A 26,568-nucleotide genomic window follows, 5' to 3' on the forward strand; every position below is an offset into this window, starting at 1 on the left:
TGTGCAGCTTAGGTGGATTGGCCATGATAAATTGCCCTTAGTGTCCAAAATTGCCCTTAGTGTTGGGTGGGGTTACTGGGTTATGGGGATAGGGTGAAGGTGCTGACCTTGGGTAGGGTGCTCTTTCCAAGAGCCGGTGCAGACTTGATGGGCCGAATGGCCTCCTTCTACACTGAAAATTCTATGATAATCTATGATAATCCGCCACGTGCGACCCGTGGGGGCCGCCATCTTAGACGCCACCTGCCACATGCGACCCGTGGGTGCCGCCATCTTCGACGCTACCCGCCACGTGCGACCCGTGGGGACCTCCATCTTGGAATCACCCCGCCGCCTCCCGGAACCCTGCTCACCCAGTTGTACGCTGCCCTCCGCTACTCTCAACCAGCCCACCCGCCTTCCAAAGCTCGCCTCCATCACCCTCGACCAGTCTCGACCTCATCACCTCACTAAATCCATGATGGCCGTCCAGATCAACGGGCAGGAAACGACCTGCCTCTGCGCCTCCGGGAGCACTGACAGCTTCATCCACCCAGATATGGTAAGGCGCTGCTCCCTCCCAATTTTACCCGCGACCCTGAAAATCTCCCAGGCTTCCGGATCACATTACGTGGAGATCTGGGGGTACTGTGTCGCAACCCTTTTGGGACAAGGTGTAGAGTACGCTAATTTCAAGCTCTACGTCCTCCCTCATCTCTGCGCTGCCCTATTACTGGGTCTTGATTTTCAGTGCCACCTCCGAAGCCTTACCTTGAAGTTCGGTGGACCCCTGCCCCCCTTACTGTCTGTAGCCTCGCGACCCTTAAGGTCGCTCCACCCTTGCTCTTCGCTAACCTAACCCCACACTGTAAGCCCGTCGCCACTAGGAGCAGACGATACAGGGGCCAGGACAAGGCCTTTATCAGGTCAGAGGTCCAGCGACTCCTGCGGGAAGGGATCATAGAGGCCAGTACCAGTCCCTGGAGAGCCCAAGTGGTGGTCGTCAAGACTGGGGAGAAGCACCGGATGGTCATCGACTACAGTCAGACGATCAACCGGTACACGCAGTTCGATGCGTACGCCCTCCCCCGCATATCTGACTTGGTCAACCAGATTGCGCAGTATCGAGTCTTCTCTACTGTTGACTTGAAGTCTGCGTACCACCAGCTCCCTATCCGCCCGGAGGACCGCCAATACACTGCCTTCGAGGCAGGTGGCCGCCTCTACCACTTCCTCAGGGTCCCCTTCAGCGTCACCAATGGGGTCTCGATCTTCCAATGGGAGATGGACCGAATAGTTGACCAGTACGGGCTGCGGGCCACGTTCCCGTATCTGGATAATGTCACCATCTGCGGCCATGAACAGCAGGACCATGACGCTAACCTCCGACATTTCCTCCACACCGTTAAGCTCCTTAACCTCACATATAATAAGGAGAGATGAGTTTTCCGCACAATCTGCCTAGCCATCCTTGGCTACGTGGTGGAAAACGGGGTCCTAGGGCCCGGGCCCGACCGCATGCGCCCCCTCCTGGAAGTTCCCCTCCCCCACTGCCCCAAGGCCTTGAAGAGATTCCTGGAATTCTTCTCCTATTATGCCCAGTGGGTTCCCAATTATGCGGACAAGGCCCGCCCACTCATTAAATCTACCATTTTTCCCCTGACGGCTGAGGCCCACCTGGCCTTCAACTGCATCAAGGTAGATATTGCCAAAGCCACGTTGCATGCAGTAGACGAGTCCATCCCGTTCCAGGTGGAGAGCGATGCGTCTGACTTTGCCCTGGCCGCCACCCTCAACCAGGCGGGCAGGCCCGTGGCTTTCTTCTCCTGTACCCTCCATGCCTCCGAGATTCGACACTCCTCTGTCGAAAAGGAAGCCCAAGCCATTATCGAAGCTGTGCGACATTGGAGGCATTACCTAGCCGGCAGGCGATTCACTCTCCTCACTGACCAACGGTCGGTTGCCTTCATGTTTAATGACACACAGCGGGGCAAGATCAAGAATGACAAGATCCTGAGGTGGAGCATCGAACTCTCCACCTACAATTACGGTATCTTGTATCAACCTGGGAAGCTCAGTGAGTCCCCAGATGCCCTCTCCCGCGGTACATGTGCCGGCGCACAAGTAGACTGACTTCGGGCCCTCCACAATGACCTCTGTCACCCGTGGGTCACCCATTTGTTTTCATTTCGTCAAGGCCCGCAACCTGCCTTACTCCATCGAGGAGGTCAGGACCATGACCAGGGACTGCCAGGTCTGTGCGGAGTGCAAACCGCACTTCTATCGGCCAGACAGAGCGCACCTGGTAAAGGCCTCTCGCCCTTTTGAGCTCCTTAGCATCGACTTGAAGGGGCCCCTCCCCTCCACTGACCGTAACGTGTACTTCCTCAACATTAATGCCGAGTACTCACGTTTCCCTTTCGCTATCCCATGCCCTGACATGACCTCTGCCACTGTCATCAAGGCCCTGTACAGTCTCTTCATCTTATACGGTTTCCCCACCTACATCCATAGCGATCGGGGTTCCTCTTTCATGAGTGACGAGTTGCGTCAGTTCCTGCTTAGCAAGGGCATCGCCTCAAGCAGGACTACCAGCTACAACCCCCGGGGAAATGGACAGGTGGAGAGGGAGAACGTGACAGTCTGGAAGGCCGTCCCTCTTGCCCAACGGTCCAGAAGTCTCCCAGTCTCCCGCTGGCAGGAGGTCCTTCCCGATGCGCTCCACTCCATCCAGTCGCTCCTGTGCACTGCCACCAATAAGACCCCTCACGAACGAATGTTTGTCTTCCCCAGGAATTCCACCTCAGGGGTCTCGCTCCCGTCCTGGCTGACAGTCCCAGAGCCCGTCCTCCTCCGGAAGCATGCTGATCGAAAGGGTTCTTCTCCTCCATGCCAGCCCACAATATGCCTACGTGGCACACCATGACGGGTGGCAGGACACAATCTCCCTTTGAGATTTGGCACCCACAGGTTCCCCAGTGACCATCACCACCACCCCCGACCCTACATCATCTCCCTCCACCGCTACTCGGCTACTTCGGAATTTGGCACCCGCAGGCCCTCCAGCGACCATCACCACCATCCCACCCCTACATCGTCTCCCTCTCCACCGACTCAACTACTGGACGAAGAAGAAGACGACATGCTCCCGGACACGCAGGTCTCGACACCAGTGCCCACACCACAGCCGGGACGGAGGCGTTCGCGGCGGAAGGTCAAAGCCCCCGACAGACTCGATCTTTAAGTCCACTTTAACCCCGCCGGACTTTTTTTTAAACAGGGGGTGAATGTGGTAAACCACTGTTACTGTGTTATATATATTGTGGTAAACCACTGTTACTGTATTATATATATTGTGGTAAACCACTGTTACTGTATTGTATATATTGTTTGTTGTCTCTGCTGGCTCAGCCTGTGGCTCCTCCCCTCAGGCTCCGTACAAATGTGGCCGACCTCTGGCCCTACCCCAGTTCGGGATCAGTTGCCTGCAGGTTCTTGCTTAGCTTATTAAAGCCACAATTTTGTTCCACAACTCAAACTCGTTATAATTGATGGCACATCAGTCAGCACATTAAATAGAGTGACTAACATTTTCAGAACAATACATACTTTATAGAAATTAGTTGCCTGAGTTTTATTAGGTCGTGTAGGTCCCATTTTATAGGGCACTTCAGTGATATTTATTGTGAAGCAAGTACAATACTTAAAATTTGATTTGAAATTGTAAATAGATATACTTGGAACTATAAAATTAAGTGGCCACATGTTTTAGTTAAAATTGTCTAATAGGCTGGGAAGGGAAAGAGAATTAACAGGTTAACTAAAGGCCTTGGGCTGAATATTTATCCCTAAGCTCTCAAATTTGCACCTTGGTTACCCATGTGTTAATAATATGTTGGATATTTTTACACTGGCAAACGACGTGAGTTTTTTAAAAAATGTAATTCTTCTGAAGATAAATTTTCATTTGTTTGATAAATGGCTATAAAGGAAGTATATTGGCAAGTTGCTCAGACAGGTTGATGTGACTGCTGCGATGTGAGGGGAAAGGCCAGAGAAGAAGCCTGTGGCGTACGTGCGATCACATTGATTGTGATTGTTTTGCATAATCATATAACAGCAGCACTGTACGCGGTTTCAATAGGAAAATGTCTCATTGATAACAAGGGTCTCAGATGTTAGCTATATGTTGGAATCCCTAATGTGCAAGAAAAAGCTGACCTCTCCAGGGCACGATGAATTTTCTCTGTCCTCTCACGTCCTTATTATTCGACAATGTAAGTGTCACAGCTGTTGTATTACAGTGAAGATTCCCTCCTTTCACAACATGGTTTTGATCAAGCTACAGATATTGTCCCACTAGATAACCTGTAACTCTTGCCATCAATTCGGTACTTTCTGAAAATAGCAGCTGCAAACCATCTGTTAAGGTGACATTTATGTGATTTTTATCTGAGATCCTCTCATGTATAAACTTTAATTAAAAATCACATAACGTAGATTTTTTTTTGTAACCAGTAAATTGGAGCAGAACCATTCTGATGTTTTGAGGTTCTTTATTAACAAGAGAGAAGAGACGAGCAGGAAAAGGACAGACTTCTGATTCACGAATCCTAATTAGTAGATTTGTGCCATTGATCCGCTGCCTTGATTTAAAAAAATAATTGTTATTAGTAATCTGGATTATCTAGTTTCAAGTAATGAGCAACCAGCTATCCACATTTCCAGCGAATTTAGCAGAATGTTTCATTAGCAAAGTCTCAGCTTGCTGGAAGATCTAATATTTTTACGTCCTATTTGGTTTCAGATGATTTCTTTGGCTGCTTGAGGATGTAACGGTGTTAATAGACAATCACAGGCAGCAGAGAAAGAGAATTGACTCTGAGAGAGCTCGTGGCTAGACTGTTAGTTAGTTTCCCCTTCAGAAGGAAAAGAGAAACAGTAAAACTTGGAGGTAACTGGTATTGGTCCAAACTGGTCTTAAAATGGGACCCTAGTGCGGCCCAGTCCCAGTTATTCCCAAGTTTTATTGGTTTTTGCTTCCGCAGTATTCGGGCAGTCTTCTTCAAGCAAGAGAGCTAAGCAGCTTGATCTGTTTCTGCGGGTTAGGTGCTGATACCAATAGCTCTTTAATTTATCTCAATTTCTCCCTGTTGCCGAGCGCCTGATAAGAGCGAGATCAGTCACTCAGCGTGCAGGCGCAGTGTCATTTCAAGCATTACAGCACGGCTGCTATTCAGCATAGCGCATGCAGGAATTGTGGCACCAAGTTAGTAACTCATATCGCTTTAATGAACTTAAACGGATCTCTTTTTTACATTCTATCACAAAACTTTACCACCCTAAGAGATGAGGTATGCTCGAATATTTACAATCAGGCTTACGTTTAGAATGTATTGAAAAATTACTTTAATGAGCACAGCCACTGGATTCCCAGGGTAACAACGCAGATTAAGAATACATGTTTTGTATGCGCCAAAATCAGGAAGATAGATAAAGGAGGCGAGCTAATACTGGTTTAGTTATAATGAGATGCACTGTTGCTCTTACTTCCTGATGCTGTGTAATTAATATACTCGAAAGAACATCAATACAAATTAAACAATCAGTCCTGATTAAAATTTTTGCTTTTACTGCAACCATTTTGGTGAATTAGGTTGTAATCAATAAATATGATTGAAGTCTGCAGCTGCAGTCTACATGCCTTAGAGTCTACATTGGAGTTTTCACTGCTCTCTATTTCTGCATTGCTTTTATATTAAACGTGACAGAAACAAATGCAGTGCAAAACTCCACTTAATCACCACACAGCAAAGAGTTTGTCCGGATACTTAAAAATAATATGTAGAGAACGTAATAAAGAAGTAATGAATTTCCAGTACCCCAAGGGCTGCTGTCCACAGGAGGCACAAATCTGAATTTTAATTGTAATCGGCCAAAGCCAAGCCTAATTATCATCCCCTGGAAGATGAAAAACCTTCTTCTTCACCATGCTTATTTACTGTGCACCTTTTTCTATTAATTTAAATTGAAATTAAAAGTTTTTTTTTTTCCCTGTCCTGAAGGCAGATAGGTAGCAATATTGTGGTGGTCATTTGCCGTAATCGAGGCTGTTACTATAGCGACGGAACACACATCATCTGAAATACAAGCTGTGAAGCTTGCAGGAAAATCAAAAATGGTGGTTTAATAAAGTGAATCAGACTTTTCTGAAGGCCAATTAAATATTTTTGTTATCTTTTATGTGAAAGCTTCTGAAGCTGCCTCAAACCATCTTTTATCGATGTGTCTTGAGGTTAATGAGAAGAGGGAAAACATTCAGAGTCGCAAAGGGCATTATATATACATATATATTTTGAACAAGGAGGGTAGGTAGAGATGGAATGAGTTGCCAGGGAGAATGATTGAGGCTGGGGCACGGAATCACTGAAGCAGCAGGAAGGTGCAGTGGTAGAGCTGCCAACTCAGGGTGGGCATATTTCTGGAGGTTCAGCTGCATGATCTCCTACAGTAAAATAACCTTTTCATCCATCTCCAGTATGCTAACACCAAATAACCAGAAGCTTTCAAACAAAATGATTAAAAAAAACTTTTGTTTAATGTTTGATTTTTTCCCCCAGGTTGCTTGTAGCAGTGTTGAGGAGATTAATTTTTAATTCCTGGCTGGCAAAACCTGTGTCCTGATGGGAATTGTTCAATATTGTTGCAGCAACAAGTCTGTGATCAAGAGCGGGAAATTCCCTCCAACCTCAAAAGTTGTCAAAGATTGATAGGTTCATGTGGTGAGCTATGAGGGCTGAACAACAGACGGTCTGATGTAGAAATTGTTTTCCATTGGCCTGCTGGCACAAGTGGGGTTCAGGGAACAGTTTTTCCACCGGAACAGATATGCCTTTTGGCTCAATTGATTTTGGGCCTTGGCTCTCGTTTTAATGACTGGTGAACGACATAGGCATACTGTGCAATCCCAGACAGCTGGCCAGTGAAGCGAGGGTGAACATGGGAGTGCTGCTGCCCTCAGCTCCACATTGAGGTAAGTATTTTTCAACCAACTTAACCATTTGGTGGCAACCTCCAGCAGCCTTGTTAGGGACCACAGTTTAGGCTGCAACCAGCCCAAGGTTTCAGACCACGACCAGAATATCTGTCCAGTAAGAAGTCTTACAACACCATGTTAAAGTCCAACAAGTTTGTTTCGAATCACTAGCTTTCGGAGCACTACTCCTTCCTCAGGTGAATGAAGAGGTCGGTTCCAGAAACATTTATATAGACAAAGTCAAAGATGCAATACAATACTTTGAATGCGAGTCTTTGCAGGTAATTAAGTCTACAGGTCCAGACAGAGCAACTGGAGAGAGGAATAGTCACAGGTTAAAGAGGTGTGAATTGTCTCAAGCCAGGACAGTTGGTAGGATTTCGCAAGCCCATGCCAGATGGTGGGGGATGAATGTAATGCAACATGAATCCAAGGTCCCAGTTGAGGCCATACTCATATGTGCGGAACTTGGCTATAAATTTCTGCTCGGCGATTCTGCGTTGTCGCGCGTCCTGACCCCAGTCCAACGCTGGTATCTCCTCATCAAGAATATTTGTCAGCAGTGGACAAGTTCACTTATTTTGGCAGCACTCTCTCTCTCTCTCTCTCACTCGATGACAAGACACATGCAAGAATTGCCAAAGCAAGTGCAGCCTTTGGCGGAGTACGAAGATCAACCTGGCAATGAAGAGGAATAAGTCTACCTGCCAAACTGAAGGTCTATAGAGCAATAGTCCTACCCACCCTGCTCTATGCGTGTGGGACCTGGACTGTATACCAGTCATGCCAAGATGCTCAACCGCTTTCACTTGAGCTGCCTTCGGAGCTTCTAAAGATCAGAGGGCAGAACAAAATACCAGAAACTGAGGTGCTCACCCGTGCTGGCATGCCAAGCATCCAGACCATATCGAGGCAGTCACAACTGGGTTGAGCTGATGATGTAGTCAGAATGCCCGTCACTAACTGACCAAAGTGAATCTTCCATGAAGAGCTAGAATCTGGGATGCACCCTCGTGGCGGTGAAATAAAGCACGACAAAAACTCTCTGAAGGCTTCGCTTAGGAGTTCTTTTTTTTTGAAAAATATTTTATTAAGGCATTTATATTATAAGTTTTAACAAAATAAGCAACCACACACCAAACAAAACCCAGCAAACATGGTTTACATAAACAATCCCCATCCCCAATTCCTGACCAACCTTCCCCCATCTTACCCAACTCCACATGCTTTCCCTTTTAACCCCGTCCCCCCGTCCCCCACTGCTGACAGCTTAATTTTTCCCAAATAAGTTGATAAACGGCTGCCACATTCAGGCAAATCCTAGCATCGATCTCCTCAGGGTGAACCTGGATCTTCTCAAGCCGGAGAAACCCAGCCAAGTCAATTCTTAAAAAGATTTAGAGGACCCAATTAATTTTATCCAATTAAGGGGCAATTTAGCGTGTTCAACCCACCTACCTTGCACATCATTTGTGTTGTGGGGGTGAAACCCATGCAAACACGGGGAGAATGTGCAAACTCCACACGGATAGTGACCCAGAGCCGGGATCGAACCTGGGACCTCGGCGGCGTGAGACTGCAGTGCTAACCACTGTGCCACCGTGCTCCCCTCATACATGTCACTAACCCACACCCCCGACTTCGGGGGTTCCGAGTTCCTCTATGCTAACAAGATCCGTCTTCGGGCTACCAGGGAGGCCAAGACATTGGCCTCTCTCACCCCCTGGACTCCCGGTTCTTCTGACACGCCAAAAACCGCCACCTCTGGACTCGGGACCACCATCACCTTCAGTACCTCCGACATAACGTTGGCAAACACCTGCCAGAATCCCCCAAGCTTCGGACATGCCCAAAACATTTGGACATGATTCGCAGGCCCACCCGCACCCCGGCCACATCTATCCTCCACGCCTTCAAAGAACCTGCTCATTTGGGCCACAGCCATGTGCGCCCTGTGGACCACCTTAAATTGTATCAGGCTAAACCTGGCACATGACGAGGATGCGTTGACTCGCCTCAGGGCTTCCTCCCATAACCCAGCCTCCAACTCCCAACCCAACTCCTCCTCCGACCTCCGCTTCACCTCCCCTATCGGGGCTTTCGTCAACTCCATAAGCTCTTTATCGATTTCCGATACCTTCCCGTCCCTGACTCCCGCTTTCGACACCACCTTATCCTGTAGCCTTTGGGGTGGCAGGTGCGGGAAAGTCGATACCTGCCTCCGCACAAAGTCCCTCACCTGCAAGGAGCGAAACCCATTCCCAACGGGCAGCTCAAACGCCTCCTCCAACTCTTCAAAATACGGAAAGCCCTCATCTGTAAACAAGTCACCAAACCGCTCACTCCCCGCCCTGCTGTCACCCCCGAAACCCCCCATCCAGCACCCCACCCCCGGAACAAACCGATGATTGCGGCATGTCGGTGCCCACACTGACGCCCTCTCCAGCCCCATATGCTGCCGCCACTGTCCCCACAGCCTCAGAGCTGCCACCACCACCGGGCATGTGGAGTACCTGGCCGGTGAGAACGTGTCTGTACATGAGGCTGCCTCCATCCGCTCCCATAACGACCCCTCTCTCACTACCCATTTCCTGACCATCGGTATATTCGCCGCCCAGCAGTACTTTACAAATTTCAGATGAGCCCCCCCCCCACAATCCCGCTCCAGCAGCACCTTCTTCACCCGTTTTACCCACCCACACAAACCCTGAGATCACTGCATTCACTTTCCTGAAAAACACCCTGGGAATGAAGATTGGGAGGCTCTGAAAAACAAACAAGAACCTTGGAAGGACCGTCATCTTCACCGTCTGTACCCTCCCCACCAATGACGGCTTCGGAGTTCTGATTTTAACTTTGAGTCCTGGGAAAAGCTCGTCCAGGATCTGTGCACGTGACACAACCAAATAAAAAGCGATGCAGCCTCCTTTGAAAACAAACAAATATCAAAAAGAGGGGGAACATGCAAGGAGAGGAAATCCCAAGCCAGGAACATGCTCAAAACTCAATTGTCACAGTAACTTGCCCTATTTGTAACAGTACCTTCCAGGCACATATCAGCCTTAGGCGTCACCTACATACTCACAGAAACCCAACCACATTTGCCTTTAAGAATGAACAAGAGGAGTGAGTCATCCTGAGCCGAGCAGGCCGGACAACCACTCGCTCAGAGAAAATACAGTTCCAGAATGGCTCTGAAAACAGGGTTTAGGCCCCTGATTAGTACATTCATGAGGCGTAATGTCTCATGTTGATCGATGGCAAGTATATTTCTACAGCAGCCACACCAGTATTGTGTTCAATATGATTCTGATTTTATTTTTGCGTGGGGGTGGGCTGGTGTTCTGCTTAATTGGATCACTGTTTCCCCCTGATTTGCACCCAGAAAGCAGGTGCAACGAGCTCTAATTCCCCCCCCCCCCCCCCCCACTGGATCTAGGCTGTGGCCCAGGAGGTGGATTTCCGGCGTGTCAAGAGACGGCTGTCGGTCTCAGGTGTGTTGACGCACTATGTCTCAGGCAAGCCTTTAATTGTCACATGTGATGCGTCACCTTATGTGATTGGGGCCATTTTGGTCCATCGCCTGCGGGATGGTTGGCAGAGGCCAATTGCTTTCGCATCTCGGATACTGACCGAAGCCGGGCACAAATCGAGAAGGAGGGTCTGACAGTCATACTCGGTGTGAAAAGATTCCACCAGTGAGTATACGGCCACCATTTCTACATTATTATGGACCGTAAGCGCTTGCTCAGCCTTTTTCTTGAGGACAAAGCAATCCCGCCCATTGTATCAGCACAAATCCAGTGATGGGCCCTGTTGCTGGCTGCGCATGAATATTCCTTTGAGCATCAGCCTGGGCAGCACGGTAGCATTGTGATTAGCACAATTGCTTCACAGCTCCAGGGTCCCAGGTTCAATTCCTGGCTTGGGTCACTGTCTGTGCGGAGTCTGCACGTTCTCCCCGTGCGTGCGTGGGTTTCCTCCGGGTGCTCCGGTTTCCTCCCAGAGTCCAAAGATGTATGGGTTAGGTGGATTAGCCATGATAAATTGTCTTTAGTGTACAAAATTGCCCTTAGTGTTGGGTGGGGCTACTGGGTAATGGGGATAAGGTGGAGGTGTGGGCTTGGGTAGGGTGCTCTTTCCAAGAGCCGGTACGGACTCGATGGGCCAAATGGCCTCCTTCTGCACTGTAAATTCTATGATACTCTGTGATCCACATAGCGCACACTGACGCGCAGAGCCGGTTGTTGACCCTGCTGACCAAGGCCTTGCCCTCCACCCCCATCCCCGGTGGGTGAGGATGTCACCATGTCGAATTTCCTGGACTCTCTGCCAGTCACTGCATTGCGCATCTGCGACTGGACCCAGACAGACCCCTTCCTCGCCAAGGTGCAGCACCTGGTATTGGTTGGTGGCCAGCATCGACAGCTGCCAGGAGCATTCTCCTCCGGAATGTCTGAGCTCAGAGTAGAAGACAGTATCCTGCTCTGGTTTGTAATCCCAGCAAAAGGCTGTGGCGCACAAAGACTATCGAGCTGCGGGGGAACAGACACGCTTAATAAATTGTGGCACACAAAGACTCCGTGAGACGAATAGAGTGAAGTCGATGAGGCTTTATTAAGCGTGTCTGTTCCCCCACAGCTCGATAGTAAACTGGCCTGCGGGGGAAGACTCCGGCTTCTTATACTCCACCTTCAGGGCGGAGCTTGAGGTCAACGGCCAACCAGGACCCGGGATCTGTCAGCCAATGACATTAGGGCTTCCAGTCCCACATGACCCCCAATACATACTACCACAAAGGCCAAGAGCTTGTATTGAAGGACCTGCACAATGGACTCTCAGGGATGTCTAAAATGAAGATGTTGGCAAGAAGCTATATCTGGTGGCCAGGACTTGATGCGAACATCGAGAAGGTGGTTCAAAGGTGTCCCATTTGCCAAGAGCACCAAAACCTCCCTGCCACTGTGCCACTTCATCCTTGGGAGTGGCCAGGCCATCCTTGGGCCCAGATTCTCACTGACTTCGCTGGTCCGTTCATGGGCTTGACGTTTCTCCTTTTGGTGGACGCCCATTCAAAGTGGTTGGAGATCCACATGATGACGTCCATCGCCCCTCGTGCAACTGTCTCGAAACTGCGTGTCTCTTTTTCGACGCATGGCATCCCCGAGTCCTTGTCACAGACAACGGGGTTTCTTTTACCAGTGAGGAGTTCTCGGAGTTCATAAAGTCAACTGGATTCGGCATGTGCAAACGGCCCATTACCACCCGGCGTCTGATGGGTTAGCTGAACGAGCAGTTCAGACGTTCAAACGAGGGCTCCGAAAACAGTCTTCCGGATGCATAGATATGAGACTGGCTCGATTCTTAGTCGCATACCGGACCACATCACACGCTGTGACTGGAGTGGTTCCGGCAGAGTTGCTCATAGTTCGGCTACTTCGTACCCTCCTGAGTTTGCTGTTCCCTGATATTGGGGAGAACATGCACCATGCCCAGGAGCTACAGGGACACTGTTCTGGTCCATGTCGTCCACCCTGGCATTTTTCTCCAGGAAAAATATGTACGAAGGCATGGTCAAGTTTGACTGAACTGCCAAGTAGTTGAACAGTTTGACAACACTCATCATCGAAGGTCACAAACAAAAAATAATCATTTGAATGGGATAGTTTTACTGTGAAAAGATTGGAGGAAACAAAAATTTTAAGGTGCCTTCAGGAGAACCTTTTTGGCCAGTATGTAACACGTCCAACAAGAGAGAGTGCAGTTCCTGGCTTAGTTTTAGGTAATGAATCTCTGCATGTGCAAGGATTAGCAATGGGAGAGCATTTTGGTGATAGTGATCATAACTCCGTTAGTTTTAACAGAATTATGGAAAAAGACGAAGGGAGCACAGGCGTTATAGTTCAAAATTGGGATACGGCCAACTGTACTAAGCAGAAGCGTGATTTAGCAAAAGTGGACAGGAAACAATTACTCAAAGGTAAATCAGTATCAGAACAGTAGGAGGTGTTCATAGGGGAGAATCAAGTGGTTCAGTGCAAACATGTTCCCACAAAGAAAAGTAGTTGGGCACCTACCTAAGGAGCTCCCTGAATGTCAGGAAGATTGCAGGGTAGGATAAATTAGAAAAGGAGAGTTAATGTCACACACTGAGAACTCAATGCTTCATGGCAGCACAGTCGCACATGACGGCGCGGTGGCACAGTGGTTAGCACTCACAGCGTCAGGGACCGGGTTCAATTCTAACCTTGGGTGACTGTCTGTGTCGGGTTTGCACATTCTCCCTGTGTCTGTGTGGGTTTCCTCCGGGTGCTCCGGGGTCTCCTCCCACAGTCCAGAGATTATAGAATTGTAGAATCAAAAGTGCAGAAGGAGGGCATTCGGCTCATCGAGTCTGCATCGGCCCTTGCAAAGAGCACCCTCCCTAAGCCCATACCTCCACTCTATCCCACGAACCTCCATCCCTCCATCCTATCCCCACAACCCCACCTGGCCTTTTTCGGACACTAGGGGCAATTTATCATGGCCAATCCACCTACCTGCACATCTTTGGACTGTGGGAGGAAACCTGAGCACCCGGAGGAAACCCACGCAGACATGGGGAGAACGTGCAGAACTCCACGCAGACAGTGACCCAAGCCGGGAATCGAACCTGGGACCCTGGAGCTGTGAAGCAACAGTGCTATCCACTGTGCTACCGTGCTGCCCAGGTTAGGTAGATTGGCCATGCTAAATTGCCCCTTAATTATCCCTAAATTGTCTAAAGATTAGGTGGGGTTATGGGGTTACAGGGCTAGGGCGGGGGAGTGGGCCTAGGTAGGGTGCTCTTTCAGAGGGTCCTGTAGACGCAAAGGCCTGGATGTCCTCCTTCTGCAATGTAGGAATTCTATGAAAATCGAGAAATGTAAGAAAGTGGAAGAATGAAATCAAAAAGTAAATTAAGAAAGCAGAGAAATTCTTGATATTGGCACGCAAACTCAAGGTGAACCCAAAGATGCGTTACCAATACATTAAAGGGAAGAGGATAACTAAGGGCATTAAAGGGAAGAGGATAAGTAGGGCCCATGAAAGACCAAGAAGGTAACCTGTGTGTGGACTCGGAATATGATTCTCAATGAATACTTTGCAACTGTCTTCACAAAAGAGGGGGACAATGCACACATTGTTGTTAAGGAAGGGTGTGAAGTATTGGATATGATAAACACTGGGAGAGAGGAAGTACTAAGGGGATTAGCATCCTTGAAAGTGGATAAGTCACCAGGGCCAGATGAAATATATACCTGGCTGTTAAAAGAACCCAGGGAACATATAGCACGAGGTCTGACCATCATTTTCCAATCCTCACTGGATACAGGTGCAGTCCTGGAGGATTTGAGGTCTGCTAATGTTGTACTCTTGTTTTAAAGGGGAACCAGGGACCAGATAATTACAGGCCAGTTAATCTAACCTCGGTCGTGAGAAATTATTGGAATCAATACTGACGGACAGGAGAAACCGCCATTTTGAAAGACATGGATTAATCACGGGCAGTCAGCAAAGATTTGTTGAGGGAGGGTCACATCTGACCATCTTGACGGAACAAGGAGGAATGATGTGGTAGTGCAATTGATGTGGTCTACATGGATTTTAGCAAGGCTCTTGACAAGGTACCACGTGGAAGACTGGTTAAAAAAAAAAAAGCCCATGGGGATCAAGGAGAATGCAGCAAGCTTGATACAAAATTGGCTTAGTGGCAGGAAACAATGGGCATTTGTTGACAGCTGTTTTAGCAACTGAAAGGTTGCATTCAGTGGTGTTCCGCACTGCACAGTATTAGATCCCCTGTTTTTGTGGTATATATTAATGATTTGGACATAAATGTAGGGGGAATGATCAAGATATTTGCAGATGACATAAAATGACCATGTGGTTGAAGGTGAGGATAGTAGATATTGCAGGAAGCTATCAATGGACTGGTCAGGTGGGTAGAAAACTGGCTATTGGGATTCAACCCAGAGAAGTGTAAGTTGCCACAAACAAGGCAAAGGATTACACAATAAATGAGAGGATACTGAGTGGTGCAGAGCAAGTGAGGGTCATTGGAGGGAATGTCCACAGATCTTTGAAGGTAGCTGGACAGGTCGATGAGGTAGTTAGGAAGGCATATGGAATACTTTCCTTCATTAGCCCGAGGCATGGAATATAAGAGCAGGGAGATTATGCTGGAAATAGTTGGAACATTAGTTTGGCCACAGTGTGTACAGTTCTGGTCACCCCATTACAGAAAGGATGTAATTACGTTAGAGAGGGTACAGAGAAGATTTACGAGGATGTAGCCAGGACTTGAAAATGGCAGCTATGATGGAAGATTGGGGTTGTTTTCCTTGGAACGGGGAAGGCTAAGGGGAGATTTGACTAAGATGTACAAAATTGCGAGGGGCCTGGATAGAGTGGATGGGAAAGGCCTACTTACTTTAGCAGAGAGGTCAGTGACTAGGGGGGCATAGATTTAAAGTGATTGGTAGAAAGATTCAAGGGGAGGTAAGGAGGGGTGCTAGGGAACAAGGAACCCACTGCCAGAAAGGGAGAGGCAGAAAGCCTCATCTACTTTAGAACGTGTCTGAAATGCTGTTACGTGCAGGGCTATAGACCAAATGCTGGAAAGGAGAAATAGGCAGGAGGCCTCGTTTTTTCAGCCGGCGTGGACACAATGGGCAATGTGGCCTCTTTCTGTGCCGTATTCAATGAACGAGCTTCCAATTATTGGCTAGTGCCCCAGAAAGGCCTCGATCCCTTCAGAAGGAAGAGGGGGGAAGGTGGGATATAAAAAGTTGTGAGTAAATCAAACCGCATTAACAATGCAGAGGGATAGAGGGCTCGTGGTAGCTGCAAAACAAACATTCCTATAGGGACTGTGACTTCCCCCCTGTAGATTATAGGACTGATGCAATGGTCTGTGCAGGATAAATAAAAGAGAAAGCATTCTGAATTTAACAGCATTCCTTTTGCTCAATTCGTCCGTCAGTAAATTGGTTAAAAAATTATTTAAAAGCAGCAACTAATGGCATAGTCCCAAATGAAATTAGCATTCATCCTATTAACTTCAGCTGTTTGTTATTTAAATGAATAATTACTTCTGTTGATTTATCTGTGCGTTTTCCCTGTGAATTTGTCGACTCTAGGTTCTAAAGTTTGCAGTTTGGCTGGTCCCAGGAAACTGTGGCTTGCTAAAGATTTCCTTGGGATAGATATACATGAGGATTTCAATTTGTACATACAAATATCCCATAAACCAGATGTGATAATACACATTGTGCTCATCATTAAAGCCTTCTTACCTGGTAACCAGAGTCATTGCAAGTCATGTAGCATTTTCCGCAGTTAATGCACATCTCTTCATCAATCAGAGCTACTACATGCTCCTTATTATTCAGCATGCCATAGGTTCCAATAAGTGGCAGAGTTCTGCCAATTATTTCCTGAATAAGGACAAGAGAAATATTCAATGTAATTTGGATTGGCAAACATAGATAGAAATGTGTGAGCTAGTACGGCACAGTGCAATTCATGAACTGAATGGCCAGTCTTCTAATATTTAATCTTTGGAATATTTACACATGAATAAAAAAAGGCTTTATTTCTGACAGCAATGAAATTCAAGTAACCAAATCTGATCTTTCTTAACTATTTTATCAATGTAGCTTTTCTTTGACTGAACTTTTCCATTTTGTTTTTAAAACTTTGCTGCAACTTTTATCTCAAGCTCCATTTGGGAGGGTACATTTTTTTATTCATTTGTGAAATGTGGGTATTGTTGGCTAGGCCAGCACCTATTTCCCATCCCTAATTGCCCTTGAGAAGGCGGTGGTGAGCCACCTTCTTGAACCATTGCAGACCTTGTAGTGTAGGTCCACATACAGTGCTGTTAGTAGTGCGATCCAGGACTTTGACCCAGCGACTAAGAAAGAATAGCGAGATAGGTTGGAGTGTACTTGCAGCTGTTGGTGCTCCCAGGTGCCCGCTGACCTTTGTCCTTCAAGGCAGTAGAGATTTTGAAGGTGTTGTCAGAAGAGCCATGATGAGATGCTGCAGTACATCTTGTACATAGTAAAAAGTGTACCACTGATGGAGGGATTTAATCTGGTGGTTTGGGTGCCAATAAAGCGGGCTCCTCTGTCTTGAGTGGATGTCGAGTTTCTTGAGTACTGCTGGATTTGTACTTATCCACGCAAGTGGAGAGTATCCCATTACATTCCCAATTTGTGCCTCAGGGAGTAAGGAGATGAGTTTTACTCGCCGCAGAATTCCAAGCCCCCGACTTGTTCTTGCAGTCACAGTATTTATGTACGGGAAGTGAGGTGTGAGAGCCCAAAGATTGGAGCCAGTGGGGTTGGATATCAGAGCCCTGTGGGATCAGAGGCTGGGATTTGGGGAGCTTTGATGGGGAGGTTATTGCAGTTTGAAATCCATGGGGGAAGGAAGTTGGAGGTCAGAGGACTGGGAGATCAGTGGCGGGGTGTGGAGTGAGAACCAAGGCTTGAAAGGGAGATGAGGAGAGACCAGAAGGTTTGAGAGTGGAGAGTGTCAAATTGTAGGGAGTGTGTGGATGAGACAAACTGGATCCAGCGGGGAAGTGGAAAGTCCACGTGGGCATCCTGAATCCCAAAGTCTTCGCCTCCCTTTGGATGCTGGGTTTCTCGAGGCCCAGGAAACATGGACAGCAGAATTAAATTTTAAAAGTGTGCATCAACATGAAGCATGCCGTCCTGATGTAATATTCAAATTGCCAACCCACCTCCCGGAAGTGGGTTGATTGATTCCTTCCTCCTTTGTTAAGACTGGAATTGGGGACTTCCAGTGGCGGCCATGGAGTGAGTGGTCACACGCAGGGCAGCACCATCTGAAAAGTGTTGGTTTGTGCTCGTTTTACCTGAAAATGGTGTAATATTGACAGGAAAGTGTGGCTGAAGGTGTGGTTACGACCCAGCAGAAAAAGGTTAAGGACCTGGCTAAGGAATTGGAGGAGACCTGCCGCAGTAGAAATTGGGAAGATGGCGAAGTGGGAAGGGTTGTCCCAAGTTGGAAACCCGAGATGGAGCAGATTAGAGAAGAGTTCCGCCAGCAACGAAAGGAGCTGCATGAGGATCGGTCGAAGACCATCGAGGGAGCGGTAACACGCCTGAAAGGATCAATGGAGCGAGTTGAGAAATGTCTGAAGGCACAGGGGTCGGCGATTTGGGAGACGGAGAGGGTGATGTCCGACCACAGCGATCGGGTGGTGGCATTGGATGCAGAGGTGGGGCTCCTGGGGGACCTTTGCAAGTCACTAAGGGCAAAGGTAGAGGAGCAGGAGATGGTGGTGGGCAGGAGAGGGGTGAATGTGTTAGGATGGAGGAGGGATCCTGTAGAGGGTCAGCCTGAGGGCCATGGTGATGGCATCACTTGCGCTGGCGGCGGGGCGGTACATGGTGAGCCCGCGATTAGGGTGTGGAACCCGTTGAGGAGACACTTTAGGATGGCGGGGATGTCGGTGCTGACACCGTTGTGTGGGAACCATGGGATAGATTCTCCGCCGGCGTGATTCTCCGGTTTGCCGGCGCCCGGGGGTTTCCCGACGGCGTGGGGCTGCCCCGCAATAGGAAACCCCATTGACCAGCCGGCGTACCGGAGAGTCCCACCAGCGGGTCGAGGCAGAAATGTCGCGGGGTGGAGAATCCAGCCTCATAGGTTTAAGCCGGGGGAGACAGACAGCATGTATAGGAAGTGGAGGGAGGTGGGGCTGGTGGAGGTGAGTGATCTATACCTGGAGGAGAGGTTTGCAGGTCTGCATGAGCTGTGGGAGGTGGAGCTGGCGAAGGGAAGCAAGTTCAGGTATGTGAAGGACTTTGCACAGACGGAATGAAGAGGGTTTCCCAGGCTGGCAGGTATACCCGGTTGGCGTGGCTGCTACTCCCAGACGTGGAAGGGAGGGCAGGATCGGTGATATTTACGTGTGGTTGGGGAGCAGGAGGGAAGCGCAGGTGGTGAGGATTAAGAATAAATGGGAGGTGGGGTGGAGATAGGATCGGAGCGTGGTGTGAGGCGATGCACAGGGTAAATTCAACCCCTCGTGTGCAAGGATGACTTTGATTCAGTGTAAAGTGGTGCATAGAGTGCATATCACGCGGGCGAGGATGAGTGGGTTCTTGCAGGGGGTGGCAGACGAGTGTGAGAAGTGTGGGCGGAGACCAGCAAATTACGCGCATATATTCTGGGGCTGTTAGAAGTTGGAGAGATACTGGGAAGGGGAACTTGGGACGATATCGAAGTTTGTGGGGTAGAGGCCGGACCGGACCCTATGCTGGTGATTTTTGGCATATCGGAAATGCCGGAGTTGATGGAAGGGAGGAAGGCCAATGTTGTGGCCTTTGCCTCTCTTATTGCCCAGTGAAGGATTCTGTTGGCGGTCGGCAACTCCAACCGGGGTAGCGGTCTGGCTGGGGGATGTGTACAACGTCTTCCGGCTGGAAAAGATCAAGTTGGAGTTGAGGAGTTAAGGGAGGGCTTTGAGACACGGTGGGGACTGTTCATGGCAATGTTTGAGGAATTGTTTGTCACGGGGGTGGGGGTGTGTGTGTGTGGGGGGGGGGGGGGGGGGAGGGGGGGGGGGGGTTGGCAGTGAAGGAGGGGGGGGGGGTGAAAGGTGAAAAACCTGCACAGATGACCTGTGGGGTGTTGATTCATGTCTCTGTACTTTTGAATATGTTTGGAATAAAATACATTAAAAAAGACTGGAGTTAGGCGGGTTGGAATCCCGATTCAGATTTTTAACGCCGTAACCTCCCACTTGATTTTAAACCAGTCCATTTTTCAGGATCAAAATGCACCCCCCCTCCCCCCCCCCCCCACCACACAAAATCCGCCCTCACCACCCCTTCCCCTTAGGTAACCTAGAATAAGGGAGAACATACTATGGGCAAAATTCTCCATTATCGGCGGAAAGTCCGCCGATCGGCGCAAAAAACGGCGCAAATCCCACTTGCGTCACGTCATAAAAATGGGCCGATAGTCTGCGGCCCGAAATGGGCTAGCAGCGACGTAACGGGATCCGCGCTTGCGCAGTGGTTCACGCCGTGCAGCGTCATACGCGCTGCACGGCGTGACGGCTCATAAGGCCGCGCAGCTCCCCCCCACCCGACCGGAACAGCCGACCGCAACACCCGACTTGATGGCTGGCAGTCGCTCAGCCCCGAGGTTCGAGTCACGCGATGTGGAGGCGCTCCTGGACGCGGTGGAGCAGAGGAGGGACGCCCTGTATCCCGGGCACGGCCGCAGAGTTGCCCCACGCCACAGCCGGCGTCTGTGGAGGGAGGTGGCAGAGGCCGTCACCGCTGTGGCCCTAACACCACGGACAGGCACCCAGTGCCACAAGAAGGTGAACGACCTCGTCAGAGCAGGCAGGGTGAGCCTCCCCATATCCCCCCTCCCCCAAATCCCCCCCTCCCCCAAATCCCCCCTCCCCCATATCCCCCATATCCCCCCTCCCCCATATCCCCCCTCCCCCATATCCCCCCTCCCCCATATCCCCCCTCCCCCATATCCCCCATATCCCCCCTCCCCCATATCCCCCTCCCCCATATCCCCCATATCCCCCCCTCCCCCATATCCCCCCTCCCCCATATCCCCCCTCCCCATATCCCCCCTCCCCCATATCCCCCATATTCCCCCCTCCCCCATATCCCCCCTCCCCATATCCCCCATATTCCCCCCTCCCCCATATCCCCCCTCCCCCATATTCCCCCCTCCCCCATATCCCCCATATCCCCCCCTCCCCATATCCCCCCTCCCCCATATCCCCCATATTCCCCCCTCCCCCATATCCCCCTCCCCATATCCCCCATATTCCCCCCTTCCCCCATATCCCCCCTCCCCCATATTCCCCCCTCCCCCATATCCCCCATATTCCCCCCTCCCCCATATCCCCCATATTCCCCCCTCCCCCATATCCCCCATATTCCCCCCTCCCCCATATCCCCCCTCCCCCATATCCCCCCTCCCCCATATTCCCCATATCCCCCCCTCCCCCATATCCCCCCTCCCCCATATCCCCCCTCCCCCATATCCCCCCCTCCCCCATATCCCCCCTCCCCATATCCCCCATATCCCCCCTCCCCCATATCCCTCCCTCCCCCATATCCCCCATATTCCCCCCTCCCCCATATCCCCCCTCCCCCATATCCCCCCTCCCCCATATCCCCCCTCCCCCCCTCCCCCATATCCCCCCTCCCCCATATCCCCCCTCCCCCATATCCCCCCCTCCCCCATATTCCCCCCTCCCCCATATCCCCCCTCCCCATATCCCCCATATTCCCCCTCCCCCATATCCCCCCTCCCCCATATCCCCATATCCCCCCTCCCCCATATCCCCCCCTCCCCCATATCCCCAAGTGAATCCAGCCCTAACCTTAACCTCTGCAATGCACGCGCAACCGATGGCGTGCATTCATATACCTGCCTAACACTGTTGCCTTTTACCCCTCAGTGACTCAGAGTGGATGGGTGGAGACAAACCCCCACCCCAAAGTGCCATGGACTCAGAGTGGGACGAAGAGCACGACACAACGCCACTGCTGTCACCAACACCCTCCACCATCGCAGAAACACTCACCACGGTTGGGCACTTTAGTGATGAGGCGTCTGGTACACTCACTGGTGCGCACAACACAGCCGTCCCGGTACAGCAGGTGGAGGTAGGAGCAGCAGAGGGACCGGGCGGTCGGAGGGCAGCCCAGGCCAAGCGAACATCTGCCGCCCAGATGGATCCCGGGTTCCTGCAGTTACCACACCCACACATAGATCCGATGCAACCACCGACACGGAGACGAGCGAATAGGGTGACGGGTGGCTTGCGGCGGCTGCGGTCGCAGGTGGAGGAGTCCACCCGCGTCCAGGAGCTGGGAGTGGTCCCGGTCATGCGTGCCACCCAGGCTGACACCGCACGGGTGGCGTCCGCGGTGGAGGCAATGGGTGCGACGGTGTCAGACATGGGGAACGGTTTGCGAGGCCTGGGGCCTTCCGTGCAGGCGGCGTCTGTGGCCCAGGAAATGGCTGCCCTCTCACAGGAGGCCATGAGCCAGTGCCAGCGCCAGATGGCAGAGGCGCTCAACGCCACAGCCCAGTCTCAGCAGGCCATGGCCCAGTCTCAGCAGGCCATGGCCCAGTCCCAGCAGGCCATAGCCCAGTCTCTGCAGGCCATGGCCCAGTCTCTGCAGGCCATGGCCCAGTCTCAGCAGGCCATCGCTGAGGGCATCGGCGCCAGTGGCCATGTGCGAGCTGGCGTCGCACTGTCGCAGGCAGGGTTCGACAACCCCCTGGGCTCCATGGCTGCAAACCTGCAGACCCCTGTCGATACCAGCACGGGCCTCCAGGACTGGCAGCGCCAGATGTCGGGGGCGCGTCGGATGGCCAGTCTGTTCGCATCCCCCACCCATGTAGAGGCCTGGGGGCCATCGGGCACCCCGAGGGAGGAGGAGGTGGTGTGGTCCGTCCCGGCTCCCTCTGTAGGGGAGGTCCCGGTACACCGCGACACCTCGGACTCCCCCCCCTTCCGTCCCAGGTGCATCGGGTGGGCAACGGGCAGGACAGGCTGGCAGCTCGCCATCCCAGTCGCCCGGGCCGCAGCCTGGCCCATCTAGGCCAGGACGCCCCAGGAAACGGCCGCCAAAGGGATCCAGTGTCAGAGGGCAGGAATCACAGGAGTCCACCTCCAGTTCTGCTGTACCGTCTGGGGAACCACGTAGACGTAGTCAAAGGGCCCGTAAGGCCAAACAATTAGACACTGAGTAAGTTGGCACGGGTGCAGGGCACAGATGAGTTTTAGGGGCTAGGGCACGTGCATGAACTCCTTTGGTTATTAAAGTCAATGTTACACCTACCGAAGCTGCCTTTGTGCTCTGTCCAAAGTGTGCGGGGGTGTCATGTACGTTGAGCGCAAGTGTGTGTGTGAGGGGTGGTCTTACCTCAGCCCCAGGTGAGTCTGCCCCCTTCCCCCTGGGCCGCCATCAACATCCCCCGGGCAGAGGACGGGACCGTGCGCTGCAGTGTCACAGCCGCATGCAGGGATGGTCCGGGTGGATGGTGGTACTGTGGCCATGGGTCAGACATAGTCCAACGATGTAGAGCCAGGAGCTCATCGGAGGCGGGTTGTCATCATTCTCCATGGCCTGCGATAGACACGCGTCCACCCGCAACTGGGTGAGCCCGGCCCGTTGTGCCGCCGGTGGATCGGCAATTGGGGGTGGGGGGGTGGTGTGCATGCGGGTGGGGTGTGTGGGGTTGGGGAGGGGGGTGAGGGTGCTGGGTGGGTGGATGGGTGGGGGGTGTGGGTGGTCGGCTGTTGTCATGGTGTGCGGTCTGTGGCCATACTACCCGATTCCCACGCCCATCTAGTCAGTGAAGCGGGCGTCTATCAGTCTGTCCCGTGCCCGCTGGGCCAGCCGGTAACGGTGGACAGCCACCCGCCTGTGTCTACCCCGTCTGCCCTGACCATTGCCCCCATCCCCCTCATCTGGGGAGGACTGGGCCTCTTCCTGCTGCTCCTCCACTCCGCACTCCTCTGCCTGCGGCACATCGCCCCTCTGCTGGGCTATGTTGTGCAGGACGCAGCACACCACAATGATGCGGCCGACCCTATCTGACCGATACTGGAGGGCACCCCCAGAGAGGTCCAGGCACCTGAAACGCATCTTCAGCACGCCAAAGCACCTCTCGATCACTCCCCTTGTCGCTACATGGGCATCATTGTAGCGGTTCTCCGCCTCATTGCGTGGCCTCCGTATAGGCGTCATCAGCCACGATCGCAATGGGTAGCCCCTGTCGCCCAGCAACCAGCCCCTCAGCCGGGGATGGCGTCCCTCGTACATGCCGGGGATGGATGACCGCGACAACACGAATGAGTCGTGTACACTGCCTGGGTGACGGGCGCAGACGTGCAGGATCATCATGCGGTGGTCGCAGACCACCTGTACGTTCATTGAATAGGTCCCCTTCCTATTAGTGAACATGGCCCTGTTCTCTGCAGGTGGCCGCACGGCGACGTGCATCCCATCGATCGCGCCCTGGACCATGGGGAACCCGGCAACGGCAGAAAAGCCCACGGCCCGGGCATCTTGGCTGGCCCGGTCCACGGGGAAGCGGATGTAGCGGTGCGCCATGGCATAAAGGGCATCTGTCACTGCCCGGATGCACCGATGCACCGATGTCTGCGATATGCCGGACAGGTCCCCACTCGGTGCCTGGAATGACCCCGTTGCATAAAGGTTCAGGGCCACCGTAACCTTGACGGACACGGGGAGAGGGTGTCCCCCCGCCAGTGCCACGCGGTGACAGGTGTGCCAGCAGGTGGCAGATGTGTGCCACGGTTTCCCGGCTCATCCGGAGTCTCCTCCTGCATTCCCGGTCCGTGAGGTCCTGGTATGACTGCCGGCGCCGGTACACACGGGGCGCCCTCGGGTGCCTCCGTTGCCGTGGGGCCGCGACGTCCTCCACCCCTCCTCGTCCTGTCGGTCAGGTGTCCCTCCAGCCTGGGCGGCTGCCGCCTGCCCCTCTGCGGCAGCCTGCGCCGCCTCTCTGGCACGCTCCTCCTCCTCCTCCTCCTCCTCCTCATCCAGGGCAACATAGACATGAGCGGCTGCCACCACGGCGGCCAACATCGCTGGATGGTCTGAAAACATGACGGCCTGGTGGGGGGGAGGGGAACGACGACATGTCATCATTGCCCATATCCCCTCCTCCCCCCAGCCAGGTGGCATGGACCGCATGGGTCCAACTGTTGGAGGCTGGCACCTGGCCAGGTGGACCAACTCATTTGCCCTCCCATCACCCACCCCGGCACGGACCCCCCCCCCCCAACCTCCACCCCGGCACGGACACCCCCCTCCAACCTCCACCCCGGCACGGACCCCCCCCCCCCCAACCTCCACCCCGGCACGGACCCCCTCCCCAACCTCCACCCCGGCACGGACCCCCTCCCCAACCTCCACCCCAGCACGGACCCCCACCCAACCCCCAACCTCCACCCCGGCACGGACCCCCTCCCCAACCTCCACCCCGGCACGGACCCCCTCCCCAACCCCCAACCTCCACCCCGGCACGGACCCCCCCCCCCCAACCTCCACCCCGGCACGGACCCCCCCCCCCCAACCTCCACCCCGGCACGGACCCCCCCCCCAACCTCCACCCCGGCACAGACCCCCCCCCCCCAACCTCCACCCCGGCACGGACCCCCTCCCCAACCCCCAACCTCCACCCCGGCACGGACCCCCCCCCCAACCTCCACCCCGGCACGGACCCCCCCCCCCAACCTCCACCCCGGCACGGACCCCCTCCCCAACCTGCACCCCGGCACGGACCCCCTCCCCAACCTCCACCCCAGCACGGACCCCCCCCAACCCCCAACCTCCACCCCGGCACGGACCCCCTCCCCAACCTCCACCCCGGCACGGACCCCCCCCCCCAACCTCCACCCCGGCACGGACCCCCCCCCAACCTCCACCCCGGCACGGACCCCCCCCCCCCAACCTCCACCCCGGCACGGACCCACCCCCCAACCTCCACCCCGGCACGGACCCCTCCCCCCCCAACCTCCACCCCGGCACGGACTCCCTCCCCAACCCCCAACCTCCACCCCGGCACGGACCCCCCCCCCCCCAACCTCCACCCCGGCACGGACCCCCCCCCCCAACCTCCACCCCGGCACGGATCCCCTCCCCAACCTCCACCCCGGCACGGACCCCCTCCCCAACCTCCACCCCAGCACGGACCCCCCCCAACCCCCAACCTCCACCCCGGCACGGACCCCCTCCCCAACCTCCACCCCGGCACGGACCCCCTCCCCAACCTCCACCCCGGCACGGACCCCCTCCCCAACCTCCACCCCAGCACGGACCCCCCCCCCAACCCCCACCCCGGCACGGACCCCCCCCCCCAACCTCCACCCCGGCACGGACCCCCTCCCCAACCTGCACCCCGGCACGGACCCCCTCCCCAACCTCCACCCCAGCACGGACCCCCCCCAACCCCCAACCTCCACCCCGGCACGGACCCCCTCCCCAACCTCCACCCCGGCACGGACCCCCCCCCCCAACCTCCACCCCGGCACGGACCCCCCCCCAACCTCCACCCCGGCACGGACCCCCCCCCCCCAACCTCCACCCCGGCACGGACCCACCCCCCAACCTCCACCCCGGCACGGACCCCTCCCCCCCCAACCTCCACCCCGGCACGGACTCCCTCCCCAACCCCCAACCTCCACCCCGGCACGGACCCCCCCCCCCCCAACCTCCACCCCGGCACGGACCCCCCCCCCCAACCTCCACCCCGGCACGGATCCCCTCCCCAACCTCCACCCCGGCACGGACCCCCTCCCCAACCTCCACCCCAGCACGGACCCCCCCCAACCCCCAACCTCCACCCCGGCACGGACCCCCTCCCCAACCTCCACCCCGGCACGGACCCCCTCCCCAACCTCCACCCCGGCACGGACCCCCTCCCCAACCTCCACCCCAGCACGGACCCCCCCCCCAACCCCCAACCTC

General features: G+C 53.4%; 1 protein-coding gene across 2 annotated transcripts in view; it reads right to left on the minus strand.

Moving 5' to 3' along the window:
• Positions 1–26,568, minus strand: part of LOC140426151 (dihydropyrimidine dehydrogenase [NADP(+)]-like) — a 1,098,238-nt gene that overhangs the window by 31,990 nt on the left and 1,039,680 nt on the right. For both annotated transcript variants that reach the window (XM_072510567.1, XM_072510568.1), the window contains one exon: positions 16,333–16,473. In XM_072510567.1, the coding sequence (XP_072366668.1) occupies positions 16,333–16,473 (141 nt within the window). The remainder of the gene's footprint in view (positions 1–16,332; positions 16,474–26,568) is intronic.

The sequence above is a fragment of the Scyliorhinus torazame genome, chromosome 7, assembly GCF_047496885.1.
Source record: "Scyliorhinus torazame isolate Kashiwa2021f chromosome 7, sScyTor2.1, whole genome shotgun sequence".
Taxonomy (NCBI): Eukaryota; Metazoa; Chordata; class Chondrichthyes; order Carcharhiniformes; family Scyliorhinidae; genus Scyliorhinus; species Scyliorhinus torazame.